This window comes from Bactrocera dorsalis, chromosome 4 (genome assembly GCF_023373825.1).
Source record: "Bactrocera dorsalis isolate Fly_Bdor chromosome 4, ASM2337382v1, whole genome shotgun sequence".
Classification (NCBI taxonomy): domain Eukaryota; kingdom Metazoa; phylum Arthropoda; class Insecta; order Diptera; family Tephritidae; genus Bactrocera; species Bactrocera dorsalis.
Genome location: NC_064306.1, coordinates 38,611,141 through 38,629,288, shown reverse-complemented (window position 1 = coordinate 38,629,288; position 18,148 = coordinate 38,611,141). Strand labels below are relative to the sequence as shown.

Genomic DNA, 18,148 nt, shown 5'->3' with positions numbered 1-18,148 from the left:
GAGTTTGGTAACAATTTTGGATTGAGTTTTTGTTGTTACAACATTTGTGCTGGTTATAGTTTCAAAACGCCGCCATTGTGAATTCACACCGTGGGGTGATTTTAATTTTCAGCGTGCAACAAACTTTCTAATACAACGAAATATGGTTAGAGGCCGCCGTCGAACATGAACCGCAAATGCGAAACTTGTTGTTGTTGTTCAGCCATTAGCAAATGTTTTATTGCACGTCTACGTTTACATCGGTGCCACATGTGACCTGCCATTTCGAGGACAATTTTGGTGTTCAATCAATTGTATTTCCATTTTATTGCAATTTTTTTTTTAATTTTGTTATGGAAAAATTTGAATTTAATTAGTTTTATTCGGAAATTTTTAAAGATTCTTATTTTCTCAAAAATTTTTTAAATGCGTTGCTTATGTTGGAGAGGAGTTACTATAAGAAGTTTCGTGGGTTCCTGGGTTAAAAAAAAATCGATTTTTGAATTATTTGAATTATCTTCAGAACTTTAGCGCTCGAGGCTAACTAGACTAATTGCGCCGTTTTCCACGAAACAGTGTTTTTGATGTCGGTTGGCAAGATTTCGCAAGAACTTATTAACCGTTTTCATTCTAATAAAATTATTTACGTAAAGGCTAGTAAAATTTTTGCGCCGATTTCAGTTCCTTTGTTACACAGAAGCACATTAGAGTCAGAAATTTTTTTTTTTCGGAATTACAATAGGAGTCCTCACAGGCAGCCATAGGGCACAGTCCACATGTTGGGTTCCTGGGAAGGTACTATTTTTGGACAGTTTTAATAGAATAACGTTATTGACACTCGTTTTATAAACTGAAAAATTAAGAAATTAGATTGAATTTATATAGGGTGATTTTTTAAGAGCTTGATAACTTTTTAAAAAAAAAAAACGCATAAAATTTGCAAAATCTCATCGGTTCTTTATTTGAAACGTTAGATTGGTTCATGACATTTACTTTTTGAAGATAATTTCATTTAAATGTTGACCGCGGCTGCGTTTTAGGTGGTCCATTCGGAAAGTCCAATTTTGGGCAACTTTTTCGAGCATTTCGGCCGGAATAGCCCGAATTTCTTCGGAAATGTTGTCTTCCAAAGCTGGAATAGTTGCTGGCTTATTTCTGTAGACTTTAGACTTGACGTAGCCCCACAAAAAATAGTCTAAAGGCGTTAAATCGCATGATCTTGGTGGCCAACTTACGGGTCCATTTCTTGAGATGAATTGTTGTCCGAAGTTTTCCCTCAAAATGGCCATAGAATCGCGAGCTGTGTGGCATGTAGCGCTATCTTGTTGAAACCACATGTCAACCAAGTTCAGTTCTTCCATTTTTGGCAACAAAAAGTTTGTTAGCATCGAACGATAGCGATCGCCATTCACCGTAACGTTGCGTCCAACAGCATCTTTGAAAAAATACGGTCCAATGATTCCACCAGCGTACAAACCACACCAAACAGTGCATTTTTCGGGATGCATGGGCAGTTCTTGAACGGCTTCTGGTTGCTCTTCACCCCAAATGCGGCAATTTTGCTTATTTACGTAGCCATTCAACCAGAAATGAGCCTCATCGCTGAACAAAATTTGTCGATAAACACATTTCGAACCGAACACTGATTTTGGTAATAAAATTCAATGATTTGCAAGCGTTGCTCGTTAGTAAGTCTATTCATGATGAAATGTCAAAGCACACTGAGCATCTTTCTCTTTGACACCATGTCTGAAATCCCACGTGATCTGTCAAATACTAATGCATGAAAATCCTAACCTCAAAAAAATCACCCGTTAATTGTTATATAAGGGAAGTAGGCTTCGGGCTATAACGATTTTCATTCCACAACTTAACATAACTATGGACGGATAATGTACACCAAGTTTGGTTAAATGTGGTCCAGCAGTTCTTGAGATAAAGGTGAAAACCTAGGGGAGGAGGGTGCCACGCTCGCTTTATATTAGCTAGTGCCAATTTTGATACCGACTCCTATGAAGCCCTTCTCCATCATCTTGATTGTAAAATTTAATGCTAGTGAAAATCCTTCATACATTGAGTTATCGCACTTTTACTAGGTGCCCACTTATCGCAACACCCGGTTTTTATTTGTTTTGACCGTGTGAAAATATTTGTCCTTAGCAAATTCGGTTAATATACCTTTAGTCATCATTTATAGTACTGTGACCAAATTGAAAGTTTTTTTTTATTTATACTTCGGGTGTTTATCGAATCGTTAAATTTTTTTTTGTAAGTTGATGGTACTGTTAGTGACATCTGTGCTTAATTTCATGTCAAAATATTAGGGGTACTCACACGTGTCGTAAAGCATCGTAAAATCATAAAATTATACATTTTTATACTAGTTAAAAAAATTTGGTGTTGGATTGCATACTAAAAATATAACTCTGAACGCTATGTTTTCGGATCGTTCTAACTTATATATGTGAAATCCCTAAATAAATTGGTATTTGAGATAAGCGTCGTTCTGTGAGGCTCCAAAAGTGAATTCTTCGATTTTTACTATGTCTGAATTTACTGAATTATTGAACAAAGAGGTGCGATAATGCACCATCTCACACTGCATTGGTTATTCGTGATCATTTTGCCACATTTTCAACGAATATCGTGCCGCAACCACCGCATTTACCTGATTTACCCTCGTCTAACTTCTGGCTATTCAGCAAATTCACATGACCACTCCTAGGACATCGTTTTAACTCAATTGAGGATGTAAAAGCTGAATCGAAGAAGGCTCTGAGGACCATCAAGACGTAATATTTTTCAAAGTGCTGTGATGACTGGAAAGTTTATTTGCGTAAGTGTTTTGAAGTGGGGGGTGGTGATTCAATGAGATGAAATGGACAAAATTTACCTTTCAATTTGACCACAGTAGTGTATATATATATTGTAATTATATAATCTGTAGCAAAAAAAAATAGTTCTCCTTAGAGTTTGCGAAAGAAAATATATATAATAATTCGTACAAAAAGAGACACGGTTTTGTGAAATGTAATAATGGGTATCACGCTGTCATACGTTAAAAAAATTATGGTTTGCAAATAAATTTCGAAGAGGGTTGTCACCTACTAAAACAGTTTCGTCCAAAAAAGAATGAAGAGAAGTACTAAGATATTGTTTCAAAGCATAAACCAAGATATTTTGCATTTTAACATATTTTTAACCAAGGTTACCACATTTAATAAAAAAAAAATATTTTCGATAAAATTTAATATATATATATAATATTAGAATGTGAACTAACTTAATCAGTTTAAGCAGGATTTTTGTCGGAGATAATTTTGAGAAAGATTGCCATCTATTTCAAAACTTTTAAGACCACCAAATTGACAACATAAACAAACTACTAAAAGATTTACGAATTTCAAGCCAAAATGAAAAAAAAGAAAACTAACATTTACAAATATTTCTGAGTAGACTTGCCACCTGTTCAGTTTTTACTTATTTAATGTACTAAATAAGCAATTGATTAATAGGATATAGCTATGTGAGTATCAAGCCGCTACCGCTTTAAGCATGATTTGCGTCGGATACGATTTTCAGAAGGTTTGCCAACTGTCTGTTAGTTCAAATAAATTGATAAAATTAATCTTATTACAAGGTTTGATGGATGAAAGATATTTAGAGAACTTTTGACAAGCAATAATAAAATCTGATGGGATCATAAATAAGCTTCAATGATACCAATTCATCAGCTATACAATTAAAACTGGTCATTAAGTACAGAAGAAACGAAAAGTGTATACTTAAAATATAAAACTCGAGAATTTTCAGAGAGCTTGGTATTTTTACTTGATTTCTGCAACACGTAGATACTATATTGAGTTGCTACGAATAAGATATGTACATGTGATCCTATTTTGAATATGTTGTAAGCAACAAATTCTTCACTTCCCTTCACTGCCTTTTTGTATAACATGAAATGCATCAAAGCGCATACATATCCTTATTAAGGGACAAATTGCTAGGGTGTATGTGTTCACATGTAAATTGAACATGAGTTTAGAAACAAACTTCATCGTTACCGCTCAACACCTTCATTTGCACCCTTGTGCAACAGCTAAAGTTGTGCTCGTACAATGCTTACTTCCTTTCCATTGTTTGTCTGTGCCTTTGCCACCTGCTCGGTTTTGTTCTGCAACTTTCGCGATATTCTTGAGCAGCTGCGGTAACACTTTTCTCCTGCAAAGACAAATTCAAATGTGAGCAACCAAACGGCGGCGAAGGCAACGGAAAGTCTTATAAAGGGATTGGTGGTAAAGTAAGTGTTAGTAGGAGTAGTACTACTTCCTTTGAGTGTAAGGAAGCTTAGAACCTTAAGAAAATTTGACTAGTTTCCCAGTTTTGGAGACATCAATCTGAAAATTTCAACACATTATTTTCTTCCAAAGAAGTTACACCTTTGTCGCAACAGTAGATATCCGTTCATTATAACATATAGCTGCCAAACTGAACGATAGCAATCAACTTTCTCATTTGGGAATATTTCTTTAAGCAATAATCATGGCCCCAGGCAATTGTACAATATGCGTAGAAATTTTTCTGCTCTACAAACTGAGCGATCAAATCAAGTTCTTGTATCGAATATTTTGTATCTGTGAATCCGATTTCCAATTTTTACCGCGCTTCATGTCATTTTACTACAGGGTTAAGCTAGCAAGCTCGTATCCTTTTATCCATACTCACATATGCAGCTGAGAAGGCGCAACTTTTCTTTGCTAGAAGCTCTTCTTCTGCCGTCGTATGCTAATTGCGTCGTTGAGCTTGCCAAACTTTTACTTAACACCAATTTTATTCGTGATGATACCTTCCTATTGCCTTTACCTGCCTCTTCTTCGTTCTCTACTGTTACTATATTTCTCAAATAGCTAGCTTTTAATCAGTTTAACACTTTCTATTTAAAACGCACATAAATTACGTCTCACTACTTAGTGCTTTTCGATTTTATTTAACTGTCTAAGACATTCTTATTTACATATGTCAACTATTCACCAGCTATACATATGACAGAGCCTAAGCTTAATTAATATTCAATTAAAAACTAGTTTCGCAGTTAATTTACTGCCTACTGTTCGAAAGTGAATGATAAGTGAAGGATTTAAAACATACCACGTTGTTCAAAAAGTTTCATCGTTTGATAAGAAAAACACACTTTTATGATTCAATTCAAAATAAACATTATTATTCAGTATAATCTCCATGAACATTAACACACTTGCTCCAACGATCCTTCAATCTGTGGATCACATTTTTGAAGTGAGAATCCCGAAGTTTTGAAAAATGTGCTTTGACAGCCATTATGATCTCTTCATTTGATGAAAAACGCTTGCCACGCATACATTTTTTGAATTCTGGAAACAAATGGAAGTCGCTGGGGACCAAATCTGGTGAATACGGTGGCTGCTCCAACAATTCGAACTTTAATTCATGGATTTTAGCCATTGTTCACAAATGCTCTTGTGACACGGTGCATTGTCCTGATAAAAAACGATTTTTTTCTTCTGCAAACCGGGTATTTTTTCATGATTTTTTCCCTCAACTGGTCGAAAGGTTTGCCATATTAATCAGAATTAATTGTTTAACTAGCTTGTAAGTAATCCACAAACAAAATTCCTCTCCCATCAAAAAAAAAACTGATGCCATAACCTTTTTGACCGATGACAAACTCGTTTCGAAGCTGAACAACCAGGTTCACACCACTCTTTAGCCTCTTGTTTTGATTCAAAATCATAGTGATAGACCTAAGTCTGATCCAATTCACTTTATCTTTTTAAAAAATGCTCCAAATGTTGCTGAGAAAGTCGCATTCCAATGTGTTTTTGTTCCATTGTTAGCGAATGCGGCACCCATTGTGCACACGACTTTCTAAAACCCAAAACTTAACTTGAAATACTCACACTGCTTAAGGAAATACATATGTAGAGTCTCTACTAAATCTTTCTCTGTCAATCGAATCTTCCAAAACCATATCCTGTATTTTGGCTATGATTTCTGGTGTTGATGCGCTTGTTGGACATCCTTCACGTTTAAATTCAGCAACCCATGTTTCTATAATGCTATTCTAATTGTAGCTGAACAATTATTATATACTATTAACATTCGTTCGTGAATTTCTTTTGGTACTGCACCTTCCAGAAATAAGAATTTTATCACTGCACGATATTAAATTCTTTTAAGGTATATTTAAGGTATACAATTCAGAGAGAATATTTTCTTGATAATGATAAGCCTGTATATCAAAAATAGTTTAAATCGGGTCAATAGTTTCCTGAATAATTAACACAACGATTTTCGAACTTCCTGGTGATTTTATACTGTATCTTTCTGCCAATATGTGAGTTATCCCAATAAAAATAACAATGTGTATTTGTGCCTAAATTTTATAAAATTGGGCGAGAACTTGACCTAACGCCCATATAACTAATATCAAGATTTTCGAACATCCCGCTGACTTTTCTAACAAACCTTATATCAATTGCACCCGAACTTACCTTAACTTACCTATGTCTTGGGTTTTTTGCTTAAAGAGAAATATTTCTGATTGTTTGATACATATTTGGAGCAAGCGAATCCAAAATTTTCTCAAAATGAATCGTCGCTTATTAAAGTACAGTTCTGTAAATGTAGACTAGTTTTATTTATTTGTTCAATAAAATGCTTCTTCAAATACAAAATCACGGAAAAATGTGGTTTTTCCGATTTGAACTTGGATATAACCATGTTTTGAAGTATATCAGTAGAGATCTGAATTTTTATCTCGTCAAATATTATTTATGAAGTTTAAGTTATAAAATCAGATCTTAATATTCTCTATTAAGCATGGCTTTTTATAAATGTAGTAATATATTGTATAAGCTCATAATTGTAACATTTTCATTTAAGAAATTTTACATACTACGATTCGTATTTTCATTGCAGGAACTGATCAACACCGTGATATGCACCCTTCTGTACTTCAACGCGTTCCTCATGCAATTGGCCCAATGGTGTCGGCCGGCGTTTACGGTGTATTCAACTTTTTGGCTGATTTCTCTCATCAAAAAACCGCCGAATAAGGCTGATCTATCACCATGTGACTATTTTCTACTTTCGGAAGTGAGAACCAATATAAAAGTAGTAACTCAAGTAGCCATAACCACATTACAAAAAATTACATAAAATATCTGTGCATGCACTAGTTGATAACGAAACACTGTACTGGGTCTAATGGAACTTATTTTGAATAAATAGTAACCTCAAAATTGGTTTAATGTGTATTTTATTTCGTACTCAAAAATTATGGTTTTATTTAGTTTCTTCCAGTTTTCCGAAAATCCTCTCAAATCCCTTTGATTTGACACCAAAATCATCAAAATCGGTTAAGAATTGGCGATTTTACGAAGAATCGCTATTTTTCATCATTTCTTCCAATTATCCAAAACTCCTCTTCAGCCCCGTCAATTTGACACCAAAACCATCAAAATCGGTTAAGATTTGCCGAAATTACGAAAAATTACTATTTTCCCCAATTTCTATCAATTTTTCAAAACTCCTCTCAAATCCCTTTAATTTGACACCAAAATCATCAAAATCGGTTAAGATTTGCCGAAATTACGAAAAAATAGCTATTTTCCCCTATTTCTTTCAATTTTCCAAAACTCCTCTCAAATCCCTTTCATTTGACACCAAAATCATCAAAATCGGTTAAGATTTGCCGAAATTACGAAGAAAAACCACATCTGGTCCACTTCTGGTTACTTTGGGCACGTTTCCTCAATTTTTCGCAGATTCATAAACATCAAATTCTACCAGGCCACCATAAGTGCCAAGTAGGTGACCGCGGCAAAAAATTTAACTTTTCTGTAGCATACCTCAAAGGCGCAAGATGAACTACGTGACCGGCACATGCAAAACAGCCGGATGTGAAGCATGATACAACGTTTAAGCGAATAACTTCCATAATTCTGCACCAATTTCGACCATTCAAGCACCAGATAAAAGGGCAAGCGTGCAGCAATACAATCGCGTAAAAACAAACATTAAAAAATCACAATGAGGGAATTTTTTTGAAAGAATACGCGAGCAAGCAACACTGTGATGAAAAACTCTAATTCTGCATTTACTAAACAAGATGAAACAATCTTTGTGCTACTAATGGCTTGCGACACCTCTATACGTATAATATGCAAAATCACATCGTTTCATATTCACTCCATCAACTGTAGTGCTTGGTTTTATAACCGCTTCTTTCGCACTGAATTGCAGTGTTTGCGTACAAGATGAAATAAAGTGCACTATAAAATTATATTCTCAAAGCGATTACCTTTCGTTTGCCACAAAAATCATTGAAATCGGTTCAGTTTTACTAAAGATATAGCGAATATGCCGACGGCATTGCACTAGTGCTGCATTATCCACCATTTCCTGTAGATGCGTGGGCGCCTTTGGGGTATGCTACAAAAAATAAATTTTTTTTCGCGCGGCTGCCTACTGGCTGGTTATGGTTGCCTGGTAGAAATCGAGGTTTGTGAATCTGCAAAAAATTGAGGTAAAGTGCCCAAAGTAACCAGAAGTGGACCAGATGTGGTTTTTTTGCGTAATTTCGGCAATTCTTAACCGATTTTAATGATTTTGGTGTCAAATTAAAGGGATTTGAGAGGAGTTTCGGAAAATTGGTAGAAATTGGGGAAAAATAGCGATTATTCGCAATTTCGGCAATTATTGGCCGATTTTGGTGTCAAAATGACGGGGCTGAAGAGAAGTTTTGGATAATTGGAAGAAATGATGAAAAATAGCGATTCTTCGTAAAATCGGCAAATCTTAACCGATTTTGATGATTTTGGTGTCAAAGTAAAGGGCTTTGAGAGGAGATTTGAAAAATTTGAAGAAAATTATGATTTTTCGTAATTTCGGCAATTCTAACCGATTTCGATGATTTTTTTTGTCAAATTTAAGTGATTTAAGAAGAGTATTATTTAATAAAGAAGAAAGCATTGTAAAAATAAAATTATATGCCTAGAAACTGTTAAATAAAGAAAAAAGTACACATTTTTTCTATAAACTTTATTTTGACAAACCATATACTACAATAATTTGGTTATTTTAGGTTATGTTTAGTAAAATTATGTATGTCTTTCTTCTTCTTTTTCAATTTTTATTTTTTTATTGTTTATTTAAACAAAAAAAGTATTAATTGCAACTAAATATAGAGATGTATGTACAAAAGCAATGAATAGTGAAGCGCAGCTTCTCCGCATGCGCCTTGATTCGCGTGTAATTTTTTAGGCAATCAGCGTGCTGCATTACTTATGTATAAGTTAACGTAACGTGTAGCAGCGTGCTATAGAAGGTGCTGTTCCTCTTTTGTGGTGCGTTGGGTTAAACCACCGACGCAATCGGTGCATCCATACCTGCATACATACATACATACCAACGCACCACACAAGAGGAACAGCACCTTCTATAGCACGCTGCTACACGTTACGTTAACTTATATAAGCGAGTGTGAAGAGTTAGTGAATCCGGGTAAGTGATGACGAAACGTTGAGCAGAATGCTCATATTTCAATGCCGGAACATGGTTTACGCGGACGTCAACTCAACGTGCAATGAAACCTTGTGAGCGCATGTGTGGAAAGCTCGTCCAAATCACTTTCATGATTGTCTTCCATCGGCCCGCCTAATATACATTTGACATCCAATTTTGGTATAATTAATTGTGCTGGGGGGGCTCTCGTTTGTCAATACAGTATTCTTCACTTTCTACTGTTCCACGAAAGTGTTGATGGAATCGCACATAACTTTGAAACCGTCAGCGCCAAAGCCTGCGAAGTTACCTGGAATATGTGAAAAAAAAGTCAATCAGTTGTAAAAAAGGATATTATATATGCATATACATAAATAAAGTATATACTCGTATGAAATATATCTATAATAAATACTTTTTATGGCTCAAAAAATCCTAAACGGCTGGAAGGGTATTATCGATAATTTGGGGGTTCTACCGAAAGGAAAATGTTTAGTGCAAGAAACCTGTAATGTGTTTCTTGTGTAATTTGTACCTGTTTCTTACGAATTTCACAGCAATTCTTAAACCCATAAAGTATGGAATATCGACTTCTAGTGACTGCTAGCAGGTTACCACTGAAATCTCACAATTTTAAGAGGTATTCTAGTCTAAGAATAAAAAAAAAACTCGCTTTTTTTATATTATCAAAAAGCAACTATTCTTGTAGACATGTCGACTTTTCAATACTCAAAATATTTTCAGAAGATTTGCTGAACCGACATCCAAAATAGTTAGGCTTTTCTCGAAACTTAAAGCCTTGCGCTTAAACGCGTTTCCCTCGAAGCTGTCTATTTCTCACTATTTCTCTGGTTTTACTGTACCGATTTACCTAAAAATTTTAGAGACTTTCTTTATAGACTTTCTATATATATATATCCCGAAATCTCAATTTGTAATTTTGCAATATTTTTAAAAAATTCGAAACAGACAAAGGGGTAGAAAAATTGTAATTTTTTTCAAGCAGTTGCCATATCGTGAAAAATGTCAACTTTTCCGTGGAAGTTGGAATGATTACCTTTTTTGCGACACTTCTGAAATTACCTGAGAATTCTTACTTCTAGATCAAATAGAAAATACCTTTAAGCATAAATTCGGAGTGTCTACCTGGCCCGCATAAACGGGTAGTTGTGGTATTATCGAGCATTTTCATCTACAACTCTTCTATTTAGAGCCCGATCGTGATCGTTGAGGGCTGTATCAACATGGGGAACGCTGGGTACAAGTACCCTATAATGTTAGATACGATTCGATTATTTGTTATTTTTTTATTTAAAAAATAAAATTCAAATGAAAACATTTGGTGCAAGTGTCCAATAATTTTGGACCCGAATTGACCTTTAAGTATTCGATTTTTATACTCTTGCAACATTTTGCTACAGAGTACGAGTTTGTATATGAGCGCAATTGGACCACTGCCACGCCTACAAATCGCCATTAATCGAACATGTATAAAGTGCCATAACTATGCATTAAAATAATACTCTAATACCCCATATAACTAACAAGCCTTATGTACTTGAAGGTACTTCCCTGGCTTTAATCCTTACAAGTTGCGTGAGTGTAAAAAGTTCGATTATACCCGAACATAGCGCTTCCTTACTTATTTTAATTTAATTTAAATATACATATAGACAACTAAAAGGTAAGAAACTAGGTAATTTATATCGTATTTAATTGGTTGACATATTATTGATTATATTTATATATAATACAAGTATTAATGTTATATTCCCCACTCAATGATATGGGATGATGGGCATAATAGTAGTAGAGCATAATAGTTTTGAAATTAACAGCGATAAACCCTCTGACCATCAATTCAATAATATTTTTAATGCGATCGGTTTTCAATTCAAAGCTACTTTCTTTGATTCAAATAAAGGTCTGTTGAATTAAAACTTGGAAAGGTAAAACTTGTGTCGCAGGCATGTTGGAAACAAAATAAGTGTATAGCTACTTTTCATACTTTCATGCCGAATATAAAAGTATTTGACGATCTGGAAATATTATTTTATAAAATCAGTCAACATGTAAAATATGTTGGCAAAAATAAATGAAAATATAATTTAAAACAAGTAAGGAAGTGCTAAGTTCGGGTGCAAACGAATACTTTATACTCTTGCAACTTGCAAGGGAAGTATTGGCCTGATTCAATTCATTTTTGACATACAGACATACCATTGCCATAGAAGTACTATCCCTGAATTCCAATTATATTATATGACCGAAATTTTCGAATAAAAGTCAACTATAGATACTGGGGACCAAATATTCTGTATCTAGGGGCTTGCAAAGTCTTTATTGGATTTAAAAAAAATTTGGTCATAAGGTAGCACACATTAAATACATTATTCGTTCAAAGTTCTATCCCGTTATACGAGATTTAATCGCTCCTTGATTTGCGTACAAGAAAGTAAAAGAATCGTGTGGAATTTAAAATTGTGCTACATGGGAAGTAGGCGTGGTTGTCATCCGATTTCGTCCATTTTCGTAAGGAAAATATATAGGTTTTCGGTTAATAAGGTTTTGTGGGCGTGGCAGTGGTCCGATTCGCCCATCTGTGAACTCCTAATTATTTTTGTCGTGGAACGTGTATACAAAATTCTTCAAAATATCTCAATTTCTACTGAATATATCGCTTGCATAGACGGGCGGACAGACATACAGACAGGCGGACACTCAGAATTCACCTCATTTTGTTATACTGATATATACGTACATAGAGGCTTTGTCTGAAAAATACTAAGATTGGGTCGATTTAAAAAATGTATTGAACTAATCGTTGCAATTCTTTAAGAACTTAATCAAAATAGGCTTCTTCTGCTTCGATGCAGCGCTGCCAGTCACAATGTCATGAACCACAGATTTTGATAAATTTAACATCTAGCAATTAAATGAATACTCAGGCGACTGTCCGAGTTCAAAGTTTTGCGCATACGAGTCACATTCTTGTTGTCAAAGTCGCAGGTCTCTCAGCACGTTCTTCATCAGCGCCTTCTTCCCGGCCCTACAAAAAGGCCTAGTGCCACCGAAAATTATCACTTCCTGCTAAAGCAACATTTGGGTAAGCCTGCTTGACCATATCAAACGTCTCTGTTGCAGATTTATTGAGTTTCTCAAAGAATTTACTGGGGTACCTCTACTCTGACGAACGCTGCATTTTCGGCTTGAACCACTGACAGAAACACGTTTCGCGAAAATGTTTGTCCTGACTCTCCAGGTGCTCGAAGACAACTGACCAGCTGGTTCGTTAGCTAAGAACACCCTCTACCGAATCCAGTCGGGGCGCGACAGCAGCGGAAGAAAATCAGTCCTATTACTTTTCGAACAAACCCAGTACATAACTCAGTACCTATTCCGGTTAGATTTAGGGGATACGTACAAACGTTAGGTGAACAAAACTATAATACCCGATAATGATATAAGTGATCATGATTATAAAGCATACGCGATTAGAAGAGGGAGGAAGTTTTTCTTAAATAGTTGGAATAACGAATGAAAAAAGATTTCGAGATTACCATTAATCTATGTCGGTAGTCATAAAAAATAAGATCTGTTACACAGACTAACTATGCTTCATTATTGTCTTAAACTGAAAATTATATTAACAGTGTAGCATATTTGCCTCGGAATGGCAATGTAGGTCAATCTAAACAGTGTATTTCTGCCAAAAAAAAATCGACAAATCTTCGCGAAAAATACATCACAAAAAGAAGGCCAAACGTCAAGCAAAACTCCGCTTCAACATCCACATACGCAAATATGCACATAAACTGCCAATTGCACTACTTTTGCCAATTAATAAAGCTCACAATTAGTAGATAGCTCGCAGACCACATTCGACTAACTGCATGCACACTGTTATTTGGCACTTTGTGGACAGTTGTAATCAGCGATTAGACAAAGAATTAGAACTTGACGGTGAAAAATGTGGCAAGTAGCCGGAATACGTTGAACAAGGTTGTCACACTTATGACAAATGGTCAGAGTTTCATAAAATGTAATTTAATTTAGGAAGTTTGTGTGCTTCGAGGTCATCGGGTATATAAGGTCCGAAAGTAAAATCAATCAAATCACAGCTTTACAAATAGAAAAATATGTTTGTAGATGATTACTTGACAGAAGGAGCTGATTTTCCACATATCGTCAGCTAAAATGCAAAATAACGTAACATCACTTTTCATTAGTTTACTGCAAAAGAAAAAACGTTATAATAGAAACCACTCATATTGAAACAAAATTTAAGTTTTGGTTATAAAATGGTTATATAGTGGTTATATATTGGTTATATATTGGTTATGTAATGGTTATATATAGGTTATGCATAGGTTATATATTGGTTATACATTGGTTATATATCGGTTATATAGGACATCGAAAGCTTAAAATTTGATGTTGTGAATCATAAGCAATAAAAGACTCAATTTCGATTTTTTGATGATATATTTTTTAAGTTTTAGTAATGTCTGCTAGATAGGAAATTGATTTTTGAGTTCTGGCAAACTCTGCGTTTTTTGCAAATTTATGTGGCTGCGTATACGCACCGTATACCCCAATCGATTTTACATATCAGGCAGAGAAGCTGTAATGCCCAGTAGAGTTGCTAATTTTTGTTACACACTTTTGTGCATGTATTAAAACTTTTCTTATAATTATTTTGTAGTGAAATAGATCTCACTGGTATCGACCACCGCTTTAGCATTGGGACCTACTTTCGCAGCCATTTTTCAACCACTAAAGCCATCATCAAGCATTTGATGTAAGCAGACCCATCAGCAAGCTAGCATATTTGCCGCACACAAATCCAAACACACACTCAACCGCGAACGCATACCCAAACCAACACAAATAAATATTGAAGGTATGATATGTTGCCACCCACTCTTGCCACAACAGCAGCATTACACAGCCACAACCACAGCATGAATATACCCAACATACATTCACCTCGTACACCGACTAAGTCCCCCTGCCAAAGGCACACCGTCTTTGTCGGCATTCAAACGCATAAGCCACCAAATGCCACCACAGCTTGTAGCAGTTGTCATACCATTTGTCAAAACAGCCGCTTATACTCCTCCTTCATGGCGGCACTGCGCATGTGCTACGCTGCTGTTCACATTTAAAATTACATTTTTGCTGCCCTATTGCAAATTAGCAGAAAAAATAAAGTCCACCACGTGCTAAATAAGCTGCTTGCCACGCAACACGTGGTGGAATGCATGAAGCCGCCAAAATAGTGGTCTCCCCAAAATATGTTCCACAAATTTCGAACTTCGAAGCGTGTTAGTTGCAGCAACGAGGTTCGCGGTATGTTGTACATTCGGCGCTCCAAGTCGAGTATTTTCACTCTCTTCGGCAGCTGTGTACGAGCCGAATGCGCTGCCGAAATGCTAGCCAACGCGTCGTGCGGCATTCGAATTGGTCCAGTCATTGCTGCTGGGCCAATGCGAATCGGATTAGGAAGCTGTGACTTTAGTTTCTGTGCAACGCTGCTGTAAATTGGACGCGTGAAAAGACCAAGGCGGGCGCGTGTGACAAGGCTTAGTGGCATTTTGTGAGATAATTTTGAAGAAATTAGAAAAAAGTGATTAACACTGGTGTGCAAAATATTCGTAATAAATAATATTACATTAAATAAATAAATAATTATAAAAACATAATATTTGAAAGCGAATACCTAAAATGCTGTTAAGATCGCAAAGTTACTTGCCACATTTTGTCATCCGAGTTTTTGAAAACAAATCTCAAACAGTATTGGGAAATGGCAGTGTTCAAAAATCATATACAATATTGTGTTGAAGTAAATATTGCACGAAAGAAATAACACAATTTGTTGGAAGTGTTCAATGACGCCAGTGAAAGCAGTGAAATAAATTTTTAAAATAAAAAGCAAAAGCATTAAAATGAAACTTATTTTGAAAGCTCATACATTTTACTCTCTTGTGCGGTTGATCTGCTATAATGAAAAGATGTCCATCGTGCTACTGCTGATCATTTCGCTAATCAGAGGTAAATAGTGAGCGCTGTGTGTTCCAAATAAATTAAAATACTTCCCAACTTCAGTTTATGAGTAAATCTAAGGCAAATAAAATTTTAGTTCAGACCAAGTGATACACTGCTGTTTTTTGTCAAGCAGACTCTTGACTATCATAAATTCAAAACTTCATAATGATAAAAATAAGTTATTTCTTTAAAGGTAACGATAAAGTGAAAACAAGTTGATTCCGAAGTAACTTTCTTCTAATAACGAAAAAGGAAAAGCTTAAAATTTCTTTTTGTTAATCATAAAATTCATAAAACTCGAGTACTTGTAAACTAAGCTGTTTTCAAAAAGAGTTGTAGTTATGTTCTTAAACTATAAAGTTTAATCCAACAATAACTTATTCGCCAATTGTGGCAAATCTTTAGTATTATAAGTTAATCAATTTTTTTTATATACCAAGTTTATAACGGATTCATTTAGGGGTTTCATAAAGTCTCACAAAATGATAAGTTATAACAAACTCAAAACAAAGCGTTGAGGATTGTAATTTTTGTATCCAACAACAATGTTTTTAAACAAATGTAAAAAGTTATGATTTTATGATGCGTTATGACAAGTTGTGAATCCCCTTATTAGTTTATCGATTCTTAAAGTAATTAATAAAGTTGTTAAGTTGTTTGAAACAACGCTTAAGTACTTAAGTGTTTGATTTTATTTTCAATTCTGTCTCGTTTCGATATAATTCTAACTTTGCCATTTGACATATTCAATAATCTTGTATAAAGATAGAAAATACGATACTCAAGTCCTTGGTGAGTTAGCAAAGGATAACCGTCGTATGCTATAAATTATGATTATAACTTATAATAAAGGTGTTTCTTTTAAGATGTGTCTCATATGAACCTGTTCACTTAAAACAAAAGTTTTGAAAAAAAAAAATTAAATTTTATCGTTGAAAAAGGTCCAAATTGTCGTGGTTGATAATTAAAAAAAAAAAAACAGAAAACAAGTGCAACCGCATATTTTACATATACTCTTGCAACATATGCAGTATATATATGACGAATATCGACCCGATTTTATCTATTAATGCCACAACCTAAAAACATGTTCCGTGGATTTCATTTAAGGTACCTCACATACAATCACACAAGATGTCAAAAGTCAACTATAGATAACCAGGTTCACATATTCGGTACCTTGGGGTTTGAACATTTTTGGTTGAATTTCGGCAAGTTTTGGTCATAAGGCGGGATATTTTAGAGCTCGAATAACTAGCAAAATAGTATCTGGTAATATTAATTGCTTCTTGATTTGTATACTGGAAAGTGAACGAATCAAATGGAATTAAAAAGATTAAAAAGAGAAAGGCGTGGTTGTAGTTCATTTTTGAACTGTGACATAGAAGTATGTTAAGAATCCTACGTACTAAATGTATTCGAAATCGGTCGGTCGAATCCCGAGGTATGTATGTCATTTCCCCAGAGGAGGGCAGTGCCACTCGCATCGTACAATTTTCACACTGGTTCCATAAGCACTCTCCATATCGATGGTAAAATTTAATGTCTATTACTATTGAGTTGATTTATTGCGTTTTTTGTAGTTTTGAACACTACCATTATATGGGGAGTGAGCGGGGTTATATTCCGATTTCATACATTTTCTCACTGTGTGGAAACTTCAATAAGATTCGTACTCAGCAAATTTGGTTGTTGTAGCTTATGTGGTTTAAGAGACATGTTCATTAAACGCTGCCGCGCCCACTTTTAAAAATTTTTGGTCAGTAGTCACCTCTTGCTACTGCGATACCCTGTGCCAAATAATAGTTTTATATCTTATTTTAGTGCTTAATTATGGCACTTTATAAGTTTTCCGTTAATGACGTTTTATGGGCGTGTGAGTGGATCGATTACTCCCACCTATGAACTCGTAATTTTTTTTCCAAGGAATGCGCGTACCAAGTTTCATCAAGACATAACAAGTTTCCTCGATCGAAAATATCGGTATTGTGTAAGATATATAATTGAAATTCAGACAGAATCCTTTGCTGATAATAATTTATCTGTGTGTCAAAAAATTGCTTGAATTTCCTAAATGCTTTTCTGAATAAAATAAGGCGAAAACTCACCCTAGACCCCATATAAACTAACAAGCCTCATGTACAAAAAGATACTTTTCTGGATTTGATCCTTGCAAATTGCAAAGGGATGAATATGTCCTTTCCCACTACGACCTTTCCCTTAAAACCGTATGTTTCATTTTAGTTTAAAATGATTCTGCCATATGAAAGTATCTTCAAGCGGAAGCTGGAGTGAAAATTTAGATACGAAAGAAAATTGTTAATACTGTTAAAGATCTATAATAGGAAATATGTTAATGTGTGCATTAGAAAAAAACAACCGAAAAATATTGAAAATATTATTTAAGAAAATATTTTGTGAACCAGCATCTCAGTACACATGTTCTATAAAATTTAAAGCAACTGTGCGCTTACAGTTTTCCTGTTTAACCAAATTTTATATCTTAAGTGGATATCTCATTAAAGTAGAGAAACTGCGCGCTTTCCATCTCTTATAAACAGATGTAAAATAATATAAT

The 18,148-nt window shown here is 34.8% G+C and overlaps 1 protein-coding gene across 1 annotated transcript in view; it reads left to right on the top strand.

Annotated features, from left to right (window-relative positions):
* The first annotated feature begins 15,132 nt into the window (after positions 1–15,132).
* Positions 15,133–18,148, top strand: part of LOC105233099 (lachesin) — an 84,609-nt gene continuing 81,593 nt past the window's right edge. Inside the window, exon 1 of the mRNA XM_049454888.1 lies at positions 15,133–15,576. Coding sequence (XP_049310845.1) covers positions 15,471–15,576 — 106 coding nt within the window. The 5' untranslated portion in view covers positions 15,133–15,470. The remainder of the gene's footprint in view (positions 15,577–18,148) is intronic.